The sequence below is a fragment of the Peromyscus maniculatus genome, chromosome X, assembly GCF_049852395.1.
Source record: "Peromyscus maniculatus bairdii isolate BWxNUB_F1_BW_parent chromosome X, HU_Pman_BW_mat_3.1, whole genome shotgun sequence".
Classification (NCBI taxonomy): Eukaryota; Metazoa; Chordata; class Mammalia; order Rodentia; family Cricetidae; genus Peromyscus; species Peromyscus maniculatus.
The window spans coordinates 139858981-139876405 of NC_134875.1; the positions used below are offsets into that span (position 1 = coordinate 139858981).

General features: G+C 39.6%; 2 protein-coding genes across 2 annotated transcripts in view; both read right to left on the reverse strand.

Moving 5' to 3' along the window:
- The window catches only part of LOC143266776 (protein VCF1-like), a 463727-nt gene that overhangs the window by 243903 nt on the left and 202399 nt on the right, over window positions 1–17425 (reverse strand). The gene's annotated exons all lie outside the window — the stretch shown is intronic.
- On the reverse strand, window positions 4555–5327 carry LOC143270928 (uncharacterized). The gene has a single exon (XM_076562286.1). It carries the CDS (start codon window positions 5325–5327, stop codon window positions 4665–4667), a length of 663 nt encoding a protein of 220 aa, XP_076418401.1. The 3' UTR covers window positions 4555–4664.

A 17425-nucleotide genomic window follows, 5' to 3' on the forward strand; every position in this document is an offset into this window, starting at 1 on the left:
TTCAGTTCCAATTCTTCCACATGGTCAGCTTCTGTGTGTATTATTTCACATGGATATTTTTCTCTCAGTGTATCTTGCTCTTCCACCCTCATAACCAAGATCCACCAGGTTAGATACTTGACTCATCTCTGGGACAAAAGTCCTGACATAAGTAACTCAGGAAGGACAGGTTTATTTTGGCTGTCAGTGTGAGGGAACATGCCATCATGCCCAAGAAGTCATGAGGATAAGAGCACGAAGTTGCTTGTAGTAAGTAGTATATCAGCAGTTAGGAAGCAGTGAGCAATGACTGCTGGTGCTCAGCTTTCTGCTTTATATGCAGTCTGGGTTCATAGTCCATAGAATGATGCCATCTACATTTAGGGCTGATATTCTCACACTGAATCTAGAAAATCTTTGACATTAACCAGAAGCTCTTATCCTCTTCTTGACTCTAGCTCTTGTCTTTTCATCATTCAGTATTAAGCATCTTAAGCCCACTTCTTGCCAATTTCACTTCATAGTATTACATTATTACATTCATTTACTTGTGTGCAAGTGTTTGGAGTGTTTATGTGTTATTTTCTAACATGAGACCATGTGCAACTGCAGACATATGGAGGTCAAGAGTCAACTTTTAGGTGTGTTATATGGGTCTAGAGTGAGGGGTCAAAGCTTGAAGGTATCATCCAAGTTCATTGGGGTTAAAAACTTAGGTCCTGGAAAGAAAACTCAGAAAGACAGGAAAGGGAAATAACAATTGAGTAGAGAAGGGTACTAGACAGAGCAGGGCGATTCCAGACCTGAGGGAGGAAAGGAATGCAGTAGCTGCCTGCCAAAAGTGACACTGACAGAGATGTGAAGGATTCTGATAGAAAGTAAAAGGTATGGATCTGAGAAAGACACAAAAAGAACTCCCCACAAGAGTGAACAATTGTGAGAGTCCCTAACAGTTGCAAATTGACAGAGAAACAGATAGTCTCTGGGCATAGGGAACGAAAAAGAAGCAAAACTGCACAAACTTTATTAAAACTGTCAAACAGTATCCTCTAGACTAGTGGTTCTCAACCTTTCTAATGCTGCACCCCTCTAATAGAGTTCCTCCTATTATAGTGACCCCTAACCATAAAATGTTTTCAGGGCTACTTCATCACTGTAATATTGTTAATTTAAAGAATTGTATTGTCAATATTTTTGGAGCTAGAGGGTTGTCAAAGGGGTCTCAAACCACAGGTTGTGAACTAGTGCACAAGGCAATGGGAGGTGCACTCTAGCTGGGAATCTGCTCTGAAGCTGAGGTCAGATCATTTTGATTGGCAATGCCCCCTCTAGAGTCCCTCTCCTTCATTATTGGTCCTAAGCAAGTGTTCCTTGAACAGTTTCTCTTGCCTCTGCTTCGTGCCTGTTAGCAAATTTTACCAGTCCCAATCTCCTAGTTGGTGTAAGAAATGAGCATTCTTTTTTAAAGGAGACAGGCATAATTTTTTAGAATAAACAATTTCCCTCAACTTCTCTACATTGCCCTTTCTCACAGATTAACATTGGATGGCACCAGACTGTGTGCAAATGGAGTTCTGGCTAATTCTTGCTGAGAAGACATGATGTTTCCAGGTATTGACCAGAAAGAAGGGAGCCCTTGGTTGGAAAGCAGACTCTTCATGCCAGTCAAGAAGGCTGCATTAGGATACATTTGTCTGTGTATATATAGGATCTGGAACAGCCAGTTGATAACTGTGTTGTGCTGGTGAGGTACCATCTATCATAGTGTGAATCTATGAAAACAATTACAACCCGAAGTGATCATGTGATTTAAGAAAAATCATAAAAAGCCACATTGTGATAGTTTTGAGCTTTGTACTTATGAGAGGAGGAATACAGGCAAGAAACACCCCAAACCCCTCTGCAGGCCTTAGAGTAACCATAAGTGAGGGTAAGGAGTTCCTTGTTGCTTTTCTCTACTGCAGCCTCTGTGTGCTGACCACAGGGAGGTACATCCCCAGGTCGGTGAATCACAGCTGCAAAGGACTTTTCAAACAGGGTTTCAATTAGGGCTCTCTGTTTTCAAATGACTGTGGTTTTAGTCCCAATTGCTGATTTGTTTTGTATTATAAACCTGTGTAAGAGTCCTGATCATTTCCTGTGCCACAACCTGAAGGCGATCCTGCTTTGTAATGTCCTGCACAAGACAAATTATTCTACAAATTTAAGTTCAACCATATTCAGGTTTTTAGGACACAGGTACAATGCAGCCAGCTCTGTGCCAGCATAGAACATGAATGACCCCTGGCCCCTTTCACCTTACATTCCTTGATCCTCTTTGAATACTCATAAGCAGCTCCCAACTCTCCACATCCTTCTAGAGTTGCACACTCCCCATGGAATGGCCAATTAAAATCTGTTTTTAGAACATTTGAGTGTATTTCTAAGGCATAGGTCCAAATATTTCCACATTACTCAAGTACTGATTCCAAAAGTTTAATAAGTTCATGGTTAGGTTAATAATATTAACTGGAACAATTCTATTCCAAGGACCAATTTTCTACTTTACTTTCCAGTCTCATGGTTGTGACAAATATCTGACATGATGAAAGACAGGAAAGAGTGGATATTTGAATATTATTTTCTCACAGTTTGAGGGTACTATAACAGCAAAGAGTGTATGGTGTAGGAAGTATGAGGCTTCTGGTCACTCTGTGCCTATCACCAGGGAACAGAGAGCTATGAATGACTCTGGTCTTCTTTTTTAATGCAGTCTGAGTCCACTGCTCATGGAATGATGCCACCCATATTTATCATAAATCATCCACCTCACTTATCCTAGCCTAAATATTCTCACATACATGTTTAGAAGTCTTTTTGTTCTATGATTCTATATCCTGTCATCAGCCACACATTGCTCATAATCAAAACATTTCCTGACATCTGATCTTGCTTCTGTGCTCAGTTGAGTCTGGGTATATTGAGTTTATAATAGTTACTTTCTGTCAGGAACACGCATATCTCTGTTATTTTCAACCCATTGGCTTCCAGTTTAAAATTCCTTGTCACATATCTATAGATGTAACTCTACCATCTTCACCTGTCACTCTACTCTCTGTCCTGTGTGGGTTGAATTTCCAGCACATACATAATTTGTCCACTCGAATTAATGAAATTCATATACTCCTAGAAGGCTACTGCTTACCAAGTCCCCTATAACATCACCACAAGCCATGGCACAAATGTTCTGGTACAACCACACACCCACAAAAAATTAATGTAATAAAAATGACATATTTGGACCATAAATTGTCAAGAAGAGGATTAGGAATGGTTAATATTGAATGTTGAGTGAACAGGGTCTGAAATCAAGAAATACAGAAGCCTAAGGAAATGTCTCAAATAGGTTAAGATGAGGTTAATTGGGCTGGGAAGAGCCATCTGAAATAGAGGAGCATCATTCCTTAGACTGAGGCTCCTGGCTGCATAACCAGGAGAGAGCTAGGTGAGCATCTGCAGTGCTCTAACGACTCTCCCTGCTCCCTAACTACTATTGCAATGTAGCAAGCAACTTGGGACACTTGCCCCCATGATCTCTCAGTCATTATGTGTATTTCCTCAAATTAAGAGCCAGTATAAACTTCCCTTCCTTTATTGCTCATGTTATGTATTTTGTCAGAGAAATGAATCAGGTATGTGATATGGTGGGTGGTGGTGAAGGAGATGGAAGATCTAGATCAGTTGTTCTCAAACATCCTAATGCTGTGGCCCTCTAAAACCCTTTCCCATGTTTTAGTGACCCCCCAACCATGAAATTGTTTTCATTACTACTTCATAACTGCAATTTTCTATTTTTATTAATCATAATGTAAATATCTGTGTTTTCCAATGATCTTAGGCAATCCATGTGAAAGGGTCATTCAACCCAGAAAAGGGACCATAAACCACAGGTTGAGAACCATTGATATACATCCATTGAGAGAAAGTATTCACACAGTCTAACACACACTCAGAAAGCTGACCTGATTAAAGAATAGGGACTAATGTTCCCAGGAAGAAAATCAGGATTTTTTTAAGGTCCTGAAGGATGGCTGATAGATTAGCATGGTCCTATGCTACCCACCACATGGACCATCAGAGCACACTGGAAATGCCTGGGTATTTGGAGCATTTATTCACAACTGGGGAAATAGGAGATGGCTACTGCCTTCTAATAGAGACAGATGACAGATGGCACTAGCATACTCAGTGAACAGCATTGCCTTCTTTCTCCAAGAGAGCATCCCACACTCCCAGCAGTGCCAAGGCTAAAACTTCCTGCTCTACCTTTCAGAGATTTGAATACTTAAGTGTCTCCACACAAGAGTGTGGTTTCTTTTTGTGTGTTGAGGTATCTGTTTACTTGCAAACCTTATTGCTCATGGGATTCACTAGGTTTACTTAGGAAACATGCCGTTGTACTGTACTCTTTCTTGCTATTGCTTGTTGGCACAGTCGAATGGGATCATGACCTGAAGTTTAGTATGTGAAAACAGTTAAAGAATGGAATGTGTTTGACAGCAAGGAAGGAATAAAACTTAGACACACTCCCAGAAATCAAGTTGATATTTTATATAGAATGAATTGGTGATTACACAGTACTGTGTATAAAGGGCAATTTCTTCAAGGATTCTCCTGGCAGATGTTAAAATGCCAGAGCCCTCACTTCAGACCTTTTGCTCAGCCAGGTTGGAAGCACACTGGCCCTTCACCTGACTCTGTACTGTCAAGGAGATCATCTCACAGAGAAACAAAATCACGCCAAAGAGTGACATCGTGGCAGTCAGGACACCCATTGGGAACACGTTTGTGCAGTGTTTCTTTATAATGTCCTCCTTTTTAACGGGAAAGTCGGCTGAAAAGTCAAGAGTGGTTTGCCCATAGATGTCTACGAGGTGGTTCAAGGTCACAGTGATAAGTGTGAAAAGGCTGCTCACAGCTAAAATTATGGCAGACATCTTGTAGCAAAACAGCTGGATATCAATGAATTGGTCTTCCATGCAGCTGATCTTAATGGCCACTGAAGTGAAAATCAGGACTAGGATTTTCATCAAAATGGCCCACGCTATCAGGACTTGTAAATACTGAAATTCAGATGACTTGTTCCAGGTTTCATTGATAGGGGTGTGAACCAACATCCTGGTCATAGACCCAGAGATGTTAAAGTCCTGAGTGTAATAAGCTTCCCAGAGTCCAAATGACACAAATTGCACAACCTTGTTGTTAAACTCCCACAGGCGCCAGCATTGGCTGTTTGCAAGGATGATTTCCAATACCAAAGCTGATGTACTGCAAATCAGGCCACTGAAATTGAAGATGTACTCCTTCATGTTGGCAAATCTGAAGAAGGCATCAAAGAAGAATAGAGTCAGTGAGAATACAAGGGCAGTCAGGAAAACAGAAGGAGTCATGGCTTAGAGAGCACTGAGCTCTCATACCTTGTCCCTATTGTCACATAGAGATGTTTCAGTGGTCTTTGTACAGATTATTATTCTTCACAGAGTAGATAATAATATTTGTTGACTAGGAATTTCAATGCTTAGAACTGACAATGAGAAGAGAGTTTGCAATATCATATGTAATGTCATGCTTATTTTACCCGTAATTGCAATTTGTAAATATTTTAATACCATGAAGAGAGGAAAAAGCAGAGTAATGCTCAAATTAATAGTCATTTCGAAAATATAGTACTATAACATTTCATGATTGTTACAAACTGAAATCATCTGTGAAAGAAAATGAAAATAATTCACATAGTAAAATCATTTATTCAAAAATAACACACTTGACATAAATTTGTGTATAAATATATGTGTATAAAAAGAGATCTATACGTGATAGACCTCATAAATGATAGTGTACAATGCCATTCCTCTTTGTGAATTTTACAGAAATGTACACTTCTCTAAAGAAAGCTATACAAATTTTATAATTGAAACCAGAAAGCATATGCCCATCAACATCTATCTGTAATATAGCTGGGGATAGAGTTCACTGGTGAAGTGATTATCTAATACACACAAACCCTGAATTCTTCTTTAGTATCTGTAAACCAAAATCTATATGTAAAATTGTCCAGAGAGTGAGTCAGAGGAATAGGGGAAATGGATAATTAACACATAAAATCTTAGAAATCCATAAAAGTGGATTTTTCTAATTTTAGCATATCTCTTACTTAAAATTTCATCTTTAGATAATTAGCTTCATTTCAGTAAAAAAAAAGAATCCTGACATATTTTTGTTAGCAAATATCTTCTTTCACAGAAAATTTACACTCTATATTGTAACTTGAAACAAACTTCTTTGCATCTTTTCTCAATTCCAGTCTTAGGATGAAGGAAGGAGGTGAGTCATTTACTCACTAGGCCTGTGATAACATCACTGCTAACTGCGCATGCAGAAGGTTGAAGGGGCCTACACACTGGATCTCCTTGCCAGAAAACCTTCCCTAAACAGCTACCCCCTGCTCTAAAGTCTCTGTAGAATGTGTTTCCTGACTGAGTGAAGGCAGTAGCTGTTCAATTAGGGAAGTTTCATCAGCAAGATGAGTTCACAATTCATGGTGGCTTGGGTAACACCCTGCCCACATCATCTTCCTTTCCAAGGTAGGCTGGAGGCAATGGACTCCAAGAACAGTGTGCTTTGAAGCAGTACTGAGAACACAATGAAGATTGCTGGTGTTCCAGAAAAAAAAATGAGCTAGCTTGGCAGTATCTGTTTCTTCGCGTGTTTGAAACACGTGGAGTAGATGCATGTGATTCATAAAGACCATATTTGAAAGCTCCCATATATAACATAAAGTTTTTATACCTTTGTGTATTATGGACAAGAAGATTCATTTAGAAGGTGGCAGGATCACAGTCGTTCTTCCCAGTAACAGTAAATGCCCATATATGCAGTCAGAGAAAGAGTGGAAAAACCTTCAGAAAAAAGAAATTGTATTAGGCAGACATTTCAGCTCAGAGAAATGTCTCTCTAACCGGTTGATCCCACAATCCTTTCCATTCATTCCTGTCCTTGGCTTAAGAAGAATCTCATTTAAACACTTCAGGAATATGCATACATCTTACTAAGGACACCCATCTAATCATTTCCCCCATTTTGTAAGTAAGGACACAACAGAGAGAGGTTAATTCATAAACTCAACATCAGGGACCTACACAACTAAAACCCACAGGGCAGCTCAATGATTACCTGCCGTCCCACATGGGGCTTCTAGACACTTACCCACATGTCAATGGCCCTTTCTGGCATTCTCTGTTCCGTGAAATTGAATGTGATTATTAAAACCACCTGGGAATGTAAAATACTTGCCTCTTTTTCTCTTCTAGTAAGACTAAATGTGAGTGACTGCCAGTTGACAGAGAATTTACTCACTTTAAAAATTCTTGTTTCCATGGCTACTAAGGCTGAATGGTGGATTATGAGCAAATAACACAACTTCCTAGCCATATTTGGCCATAAAGGACCAGTGTGCTTAACTTCCCTTTGTATGTGAATAGTCTTTAAAAGAGGATTTTCCTTTTTGAAATCATGCATCAAATAAATACTACAATGCCTGATGGACATAGTAGAGATAGTTATTTGAAAAAAAACTAAGCCCTCATGCTATGGGATGGTCTGTATGGCAAATGTGTTGTTCTGATTGGTCAATAATTAAAATACTGATTGACCAGTGCCTAGGCAGGAAGTTTAGGTGGGACTAACAGAGAGGAGAAAAGAAAGAACAGGAAGGCAGAAGAAGTCACTGCCAGCTGCAGCCAGGACAAGCAGAATGTGAAGACACTGGTAAGCCACAGCCATGTGGCAAGGTATAGACTTATGGAAATGGGTTAATTTAAGCTATAAGAACAGTTAGCAAGAAGCCTGCCACAGTCTTACAATTTGTAAGCAATATAAGTCTCTGTGTTTATTTGGTTGGGTCTGAGCGGCTGTGGGACTGGCAGGTGACAAAGATTTGTCCTGACTGTGGGCCAGACAGGAAAACTCTATCTACATCCTCATCCCCCATTCCTTGCCCTCCAGTGTCTGTGTGGTGGAAGATAGAAGTTTCACTTTAGGCAAACTGTCTTCATTGGAGACTTTGAGACCACCTTACCTTGTAGAAACATCTTAGATAAAGACACAAAGTATATATTGTCAGTAATAACAGATTATATGTATATAAAACCATGAGGTATTTTGTTTTGAATAGAAAAATATCCTCCTTTTATCTTTCTGTGTTTTACTTCAAACTGTTACTTTGATGATACTAGTTAGGGTTTCTACTGCTGTGATAAAAACACCATGACCAGACACCTGGACACCAGCCACTCCGGGAAGACCTGCCCAACTTGGCCCCAGGTTCTGGCCACCGGGCAGGTCCCCTTCTAGCCCCACTGGGAGGGATCCCCTTTTCCAAGCTCCCCTGAAGCCCCTGTAATCTCCGTGCCCTGCCCCCACGCCCATCTGCCCGAGACCCCAGCCACTTCCTGAGACTTGGAGACCGGCCCCCAACTCCCATCCTGCCCCCGACTTCCCTTCTAGACCAGAGCCCATGAAATCTCCGCGCCCTGCCCCCACGCCTACCTGCCCGAGACCCCAGCCACTTCCTGAGACTTAGAGACCGGTCCCCAGCTCCCATCCTGCCCCCGACTTCCCCTCTGGACCAGAGGTGAGTATCCAGGCCCAACCCGGACCCCATCCCTGGGCACCAGCCACTCCGGGAAGACCTGCCCAACTTGGCCCCAGGTTCTGGCCACCGGGCAGGTCCCCTTGTAGCCCCACGGGGAGGGATCCCCTTCTCCAAGCCCCCCAGCAGCCCCTGTAATCTCCACACCCGACCCCCACGCCCATCTGCCTGAGACCCCCAGCCTCCTCCTGAGACTTAGAGACTGGCCCCCAGCTCCCATCCTGCTCCCGACTTCCCTTCTGGACCAGAGACTTCCGGTCCAGATAAGAGCTTCCATCCTGCCCCGGAGTTCCCATTTGGACAAGAGAACTCCCTTTTGGACAAGAGAGAGAGACTTCCTGAATCTGTCAGCTCTTTCTGAAACAAGTACACTGATAAGACCAAGAAGGAACCACAAGGAGATGGGCAGATATCAGGGCAGAAGTACAAACAACAAAATGAAGAGCAATATAGCATTACCAGAACCTAGCCCGCCTCCAACATCTAGACCTGAACATCAAAAATTGGAAGAAGCAGAAGAAAGTAGCCTTATGAGTAACATCATGAAGAAAGTAGAGGCTTGTGTAGAGGAAAAGACAAGAAAATTGGAAGAACGCTGCAAACAACTAGAGGAAAGGGCAAACAAATTAGAAGAAAACAATAGAGCCCTGCAAGAAAACAATAAAGTCCTGGAAGAAAACAATAAAGTCCTGCAAGAAAACAATAAAGTACTGGAAGAAAACAATAAAGTACTGAAAGAAAATCATGAAAAAGCAATGAAACAAACAAAGGAAACAGTCCAAGACCTGAAAAGGGAAATTGAAAAAATAAAGAAGACACAAACAGAGGGAATGCTGGAAATAGAAAACCTGAGTAAAAGATCGGGAACTTCAGATGCAAGTATAACCAACAGAATGCAAGAGATGGAAGTGAGGATTTCTGGCATTGAAGTTACAGTAGAAGAAATAGTTTCATCAGTCGAAGGAAACACTAAAGCCAACAAAGTCATGAACAAAAATGTCCAAGAAATTTGGGACACCATGAAAAGACCAAACCTACGAATTATAGGGATAGAAGAAGGTGAAGAATACCAACTCAAAGGCACAGAAAATATATTCAACAAAATTATAGAAGAAAACTTTCCCAACGTAAAGAAGGAAATGCCTATGAAGATACAAGAAGCCTATAGAACACCAAACAGATTAGACCCCCAAAAAAAGTCCCCTCGACACATAATAATTAAAGAACTAAATGTACAGAATAAAGAAAGAATATTAAGAGCAGGCAAGGAAAAAGGCCAAGTGACCTATAAAGGTAAACCCATCAGAATAACACCCGATTTCTCAATGGAGACTTTGAAATCCAGAAGGACCTGGACAGATGTAATGCAGACATTAAGAGACCATGGATGTCAGCCCAGACTAATATACCCAGCAAAACTTTCAATCATCATAGACGGAAGGAACAAGACATTCGAAGACAAAGCCAGATTTAAACAATACCTATCCACAAACCCAGCCCTACAGAAAGCACTAGAAAGAAAATTCCAACTGAGGGTAGTCAGATACACACTCGAAAACACAGGCAATAGATAAAGTCACAACAGTAAACCACAAAGAAGAGAAGTACACACACACTACCACCAAAAATAACAGGAATGATGAATCACTGGTCATTAATATCCCTTAATATCAACGGACTTAATTCACCTATAAAAAGACATAGACTTACAGAATGGATACGAAAGCAGGACCCATCTTTCTGCTGCATACAAGAAACAAATCTAAAATTCAAAGTCAGGCACTACCTAAGAATAAAAGGCTGGGAAAAGACTTTCCAATCAAATGGTCTTAAGAAACAAGCAGGGGTAGCCATCCTGATATCCAAAAAAATAGACTTCAAACTAAAATCAATCAAAAGAGATCAAGAAGGACATTACATACTCATCACAGGAAAGATCCACCAAGATGAAGTTTCAATTCTGAACATTTATGCCCCAAACACAAGGGCACCCACATAAGTAAAAGAAACATTACTAAAGCTTAAACCACATATAAAACCCCACACATTAATAGTGGGAGATCTCAACACCCCACTTTCACCACTGGACAGATCTCCCACATTGAAATTTAACAGAGAAATAAAGGACTTAACTGATGTCATGACCCAATTGGACCTAATAGATATCTACAGAACATTCCATCCTAACAAGAAAGAATATACCTTCTTCTCAGCACCCCATGGATCTTTCTCTAAAATCGACCACATACTTGGCCACAAAGCAAATCTCAACAGATACAAAACAATTAGAATAACCTCCTGTGTTCTTTCAGACCACCATGGTTTAAAGTTAGATTTCAACAACAACAAAAACTACAGAAAACCTACAATCTCATGGAAACTGAATAATGCTCAACTGAATCACCAATGGGTTAAGGAAGAAATAAGAAAGAAATTAAAGACTTCCTAGAGATCAATGAAAATGAAGACACCACATACCCAAACTTATGGGACAGTATGAAAGCAGTGTTAACAGGGAAATTCATAGCACTAAATGCCCACATAAAGAAGTTGGGGAAATCCCACACTAGTGACTTAACAGCACACCTGAAAGCTCTAGAACAAGAAGAAGCAAAGTCTCCCAAGAATAATAGATGCCAGGAAATTATCAAAGTGAGAGGGGAAAATAATAAATTAGAAACTAAGAGAATAATAGAAAAAATTAATGAAACAAAGAGTTGGTTCTTTGAGAAAATCAACAAGATAGACAAGCCCTTATCCAAACTAACCAAAAGACACAGAGAGAGAATCCAAATCAACGAAATCAGAAATGAAAAGGGGGACATAACAACAGACATTGAGGAAATCCAGAGAATTATAAGGTCATATTTCAAAAACCTCTACTCCACAAAACTGGAAAACCTAAAAGAAATGGACATTTTTCTGGATAGGTACCACATACCTAAGTTAAATCAAGACCAGATAAACTATTTAAATAGTCCAATAACCCCTAAGGAAATAGAAACAGTCATTAAAAGTCTCCCAACCAAAAAAAGCCCAGGACCAGATGGTTTCAGCGCAGAATTCTACCAGATCTTCAAAGAAGAGTTAATACCAATACTCTCTAAATTGTTCCACATACTAGAAACAGAAGGAACATTACCAAACTCCTTCTATGAGGCTACAATTACCCTGATTCCTAAACCAAACAAGGATGCAACAAAGAAAGAGAACTACAGACCGATCTCCCTCATGAACATTGATGCAAAAATACTCAATAAAATACTGGCAAACAGACTCCAAGAACACATCAGAACAATTATCCACCATGATCAAGTAGGCTTCATCCCAGGGATGCAAGGGTGGTTCAACATACGAAAGTCCATCAATGTAATACACCATATAAACAAACTCAAAGAAAAAAACCACATGATCATCTCACTAGATGCGAAAAGGCATTTGACAAAATCCAACACCCCTCCATGATAAAAGTCTTGGAGCGATCAGGAATACAGGGAACATACCTAAACATAATAAAGGCAATTTACAGCAAGCCAACAGCCAACATCAAATTAAATGGAGAGAAACTCAAAGCAATTCCACTAAAGTCAGGAATGAGGCAAGGCTGTCCACTCTCCCCATACTTATTCAATACAGTACTTGAAGTTCTAGCCAGAGCAATAAGACAACATAAGGAGATTAAGGGGATACAAATTGGAAAGGAAGAAGTAAAGCTCTCCCTATTTGCAGATGACATGGTAGTATACTTGAGTGACCCCAAAGATTCCACCCAGGAATTGATAAAGCTTATAAACACCTTCAGCAACATAGCAGGATACAAGATCAACTCAAAAAAATCAGTAGCCCTCCTATATACAATGGACAAAGAAGCTGAGAAGGCAATTAGAGATACATCACCCTTTACAATAGCCACAAATGACATAAAATACCTTGGGTTAACACTAACCAAGCAAGTGAAGGACCTATATGACAAGAACGTTAAGTCCCTGAAAAAAGAAATTGAAGAAGATGTCAGAAAATGGAAAGATCTCCCATGCTCATGGATAGGCAGGGTTAACATAGTAAAAATGGCAATCTTACCAAAAGCAATTTACAGATTCAATGCAATCCCCATCAAAATACCAACACAATTCTTCACAGACCTGGAAAGAATAATACTCAACTTCATATGGAAAAACAAAAAAACCAGGATAGCCAAAAGGAACCTGTACAATAAAACAACTTCTGGAGGCATCACACTCCCTGACTTCAAGCTCTACTATAGAGCTACAGTAATAAAAACAGCTTGGTATTGGCATAAAAACCGACATGTGGACCAATGGAATCGAATTGAAGACCCTGACATTAACCCACACACCTATGGACATATAATTTTTGACAAAGAAGCCAAAAGTGTACAATGGAAAAAAGAAACCATCTTCAACAAATGGTGCTGGCATAACTGAATGTCAATGTGTAGAAGGCTGCAAATAGATCCATATCTGTCACCGTGCACAAAACATAAGTCCAAGTGGATCAAAGACCTCAACATAAATCCAGCTACTCTGAACCTGCTAGAAGAGAAAGTAGGAAGTAGTCTTGAAGGCATTGGCATAGGAGATCACTTCCTAAATATAACACCAGTAGCGCAGACACTGAGACAAAAAACCAATCAATGGGACCTCTTGAAACTGAGAAGCTTTTGTAGAGCAAAGGATACGGTCAACAAGGCACAGCAACAGCCTACAGAATGGGAAAAATTCTTCACCAACCCCACATGTGACAGAGGACTGATATCCAGAATATATAAGGAACTCAAGAACTGAGACATCAAAACGACCAACAGTCCAATTGAGAAATGGGCTTTAGAACTAAACAGAGAATTCTCAACAGAGGAAACTCAAATGGCTGAAAGACATTTAAGGAATTGCTCAACATCCCTAATCATCAGGGAAATGCAAATCAAAACAACTCTGAGATAGCACCTTATGCATGTCAGAGTGGCTAAGATCAAAAACACTGAAGACACTTTATGCTGGAGAGGATGTGGAACTAGGGGAACTCTCCTCCACTGCTGGTGGGAATGCAAGCTTGTACAACCACTTTGGAAATCAATGTGGCGCTTTCTTAGAAAATTGGGAATCAATCTCCCCCAAGATCCAGCTATATCACTCCTGGGCATATACCCAAGAAATGCTCAATCATACCACAAGAGCACTTGCTCAGCTATGTTCATATCAGCATTGTTTGTAATAGCCAAAACCTGGAAACAACCTAGATGCCCTTCAACTGAAAAATGGATAAATAAATTGTGGCACATATACACAATGGAATACTACTCAGCAGAGAAAAACAATGACATCATGCGGTTTGCAGGCAAATGGATGGATCTAGAAAAAATCATCCTGAGTGAGGTAACCCAGACTCTGAAAGACAAATATGGTATGTACTCACTCATAGGAAGATGCTAGATGTGGAACAAGGATGACTGGACTGCTACTCACATCACCAGTGAGGCTACCTGGAAAATGGGACCCCAAAAAAGACACGGAGAAATGGATGAGATCTACATGAACAGCCTGGTCATGAGAGGGAGCAATGATGGGCGACGGTCGCGGGAAAGAGAGTGGGAGATCCTAGCTGGATCAAGAAAACAGAGGGAGAACAAGGAATAGGAGACCATGGTAAATGAAGACCACATGAGAAGGGGAGGAAGCAGAGAGCTAGGGAGGCCTGTAGATGTAACCAATCGTCTTATTAAAATAAGAAACACAGAGCCAATGTAAAAGAGAAAGCCAAGAGGTCAGAGCTCAGAGATAAAATCTTACCTCCTGCAGTGCTCCTAGCTTCCCCGAGAGAGAGCTACTTCCTGTTTGTCTGTGTTTAAATAGCCTTTCTGTTCTGCCTTCTCATTGGTTGTAAACCCAACCACATGACTGCCTCATCACTGCCTGTAAGTACCCCCCTCCAGGTCTTAAAGGCATATGTCTCCAATACTGGCTGTATCCCTGAACACACAGAAATCTACCTAGCTCTTCTAACCATCATGCTCTTGCTATGGCTCTAATAGCTCTGACTCCAGGGCAACTTTATTTATTAACATAAAATTAAAATCACATTTCAGTACAAATAAAATATCACCATATTTCCCCTTTTCTATTTTAATAAAAAGTAAAAAGGCAAAAGGTTATAACTAACAAAAGAAAAACTATATACAAAAATACAATAACTATATACAATATATACAAGTAACAAATACCTAAACGATGTCTAGTCCATTTGTATTTGACAAATCAGAGAAAATAATTCCCTTATCTATCCTATTTTAGTAAGTCCAAAATGTATCTAATTCACTTTCTATCCTAATTAATCTTCAACTGTAACTAACTAATCTTCAACTCCCTCAGAGACCCAAGAAGGAAATAATATTAGCTAACAAAAATAAAAACAGGAAGTGCACAAAAGCAACTTCCAAAAATTTTGTGAGTTGACAGAAACAGCCAGCTGCCTGGATAGTCACCTGAGGTTTCTCCGCAGTGTTGGGGCATCATCTTCAACCTATAGGCTTATGGTATCTGACAGACTCATTTGTGAAGTAGGTTGTACACAAGGTCAACAGTTCAACCTCACATTGGGTGAGAGCAGTTCATGTACCAGAAACACCTGAATTCCACTAGTGTCATGTCATGATTCAGGATTTTAAATTCTGGAAATTGTTGACGGTTTTTGAATTCAGCTGTCCATTCTTCTTGGCTGTGTATATATGGCTTCATCTCAGCATCCCCTTCTTCTCCACATCCCTCTATTAAATGCCAGTCTACTATTGAGAGGCGTGAGCTTTCAGTTGCTGTTCCATTGCACAACAGAAGCCATCGGCCCACTGCCTGTTCAGCTGTCTTCGAAGAAACAGGCACTGTACCTTTTCCAGATTGTGAAGGCCACTTCAGGCATGGTGCCATATTGTCCTGGCCTCAGAAGATGCCTTTTGATAAAGCCATAACCACACTTGTTTTGGCAGGAATCGGTAGTCCTTTGTTTCATGTTCTGTCTGTCCATTTTGTCCTGTTGATTCGAGGATACTTGGTTGTCCAGTGGCTAACTTTTGCCACAATGAAAATTAACTCCATATGCAGTTTCTTCAATGCCCATATTTTCTCTGAAGTAGATTGGTACTGCCAGGAGCTGACATGTCTCAAAAAAGAAAAATTTCTAAGTTATTAAAACATTTTAAATGCCATATTTGGTAGATCTCTGAAGAGTTTGAAGATGACCTGTCTAAAATATATCTGCTCAATTTTCAAAACATATCTAATATGACTACAATTTCTATTGTAATGTCTAATTACTAACTTTCATTTCTTTATATCCTAATAGTTGGTAATAATGTAAAGTATTTAAAACTAGTAATTGTCTTTTTTTTCTTTTCTTTCTTTCTTCTTTTTTTTTAAAACAAGAACCTTAAATCTAATCTCCTTTGCTTAGCCTTTTTCCTAACCCTTGACAACAACTTGTAACCAACCCCCCTAAATATTGAAAATTATCCCAGACCCAAAAACCATTAAAAAAGACCAAAAAAAACACCTGCCCCACACCACCTCTTTGGGAATGTGGGTGTCATTCTTAAAATTGCTTCCTGCTGGGTATGGGCGAAGTTATCTTTATCCTGAAAGAAAAATTTTAGGTTAATTGTCAAATTCTAGGAAAGGTAACTATATCCTTCATTATTATCCAGTCTGTGTATAATGCCAAAGTTCAGGGTTTATCTCAAGTCCTTATTCAAGTAGTCTTTGAGACTGGATCATCTCAGATAGTCATCTCAAAATTGCTCTGAGTACTTTGTAGTTCAAAGCTGATCTGTAGATGATGTTGGTCACCTTAATGATATTATTATTGTCCACGTGGAATTGTTGTTGTTGTGGGGCCCCATCTTCTTCCTGGAGACTTCAGTTGATGTTAGGCCTGGCCATGATTTCCTGCAGAAAACTGATAAGAGACTCGAACACAAAGACATATATATGCAGCTAATTGAAGCCTTTTTTCTAGAATTAGTTAGTACTCTATATGACCATTCATATCTTAACAAAGTTTAAAATGTATATATATATATATATTAATCTTGTAAATTTTGATATAAAATTTATACTTTAAGAAAAGTTTAAACAATCAGAATAGAATCAAAGAGTTGAGATTAGTAATAGAATAGTCCCTTAATTAATTTGGCTTTTGTCCTGTCCCATAGCAGAAAATGGCTCCTTTATTCTGGCATGATACAGGGAGTTTGTATTTTCCTTTTAACAACATGCTTGAGTTTAAAGAAGGAGAGAGCCATTCTCCAACTAAAAAGTCAGCTTTAAATTTTAATTGAACTGGGACTATTAGAAGACCAATAGTGTTAAATCTTTAGAGAAAAGCAGAAACAAACATTTAGGAAGACATAAAATTTTTTACATAATATATACCCATACGCCGTTTCACTCTGTTTCCTGGGATAGATGATTTGTCCCTTTTCTTCAGTTGTCTCATTTGTCTTGTGTTTTTCAGATTCCTTAACCTTCATTCTCCTAAAAGACAAAAACAAAAACCTTTCCCCAAGACTAATTTTGGGGATGTTCCTTTTTGGCAAGTTATTATCTGATTAAATGAAAAGGCATGTGTTACTGGTACAAGTTAGTTTAAATTGGATGTTCATGCTGGTTGATGAACTATCATCTCCTCTAATTAAGAGGTTTCTCTTGTTCAAATCGAACCTTTATCAATTTCGATGGTACCCACAGCTTA

What these genes read in the sequence shown, in the direction of transcription:
- LOC143270928 (XM_076562286.1), bottom strand. Translation starts at nt 5,327, where the DNA reads ATGAAGGAGTACATCTTCAATTTCAGTGGCCTGATTTGCAGTACATCA.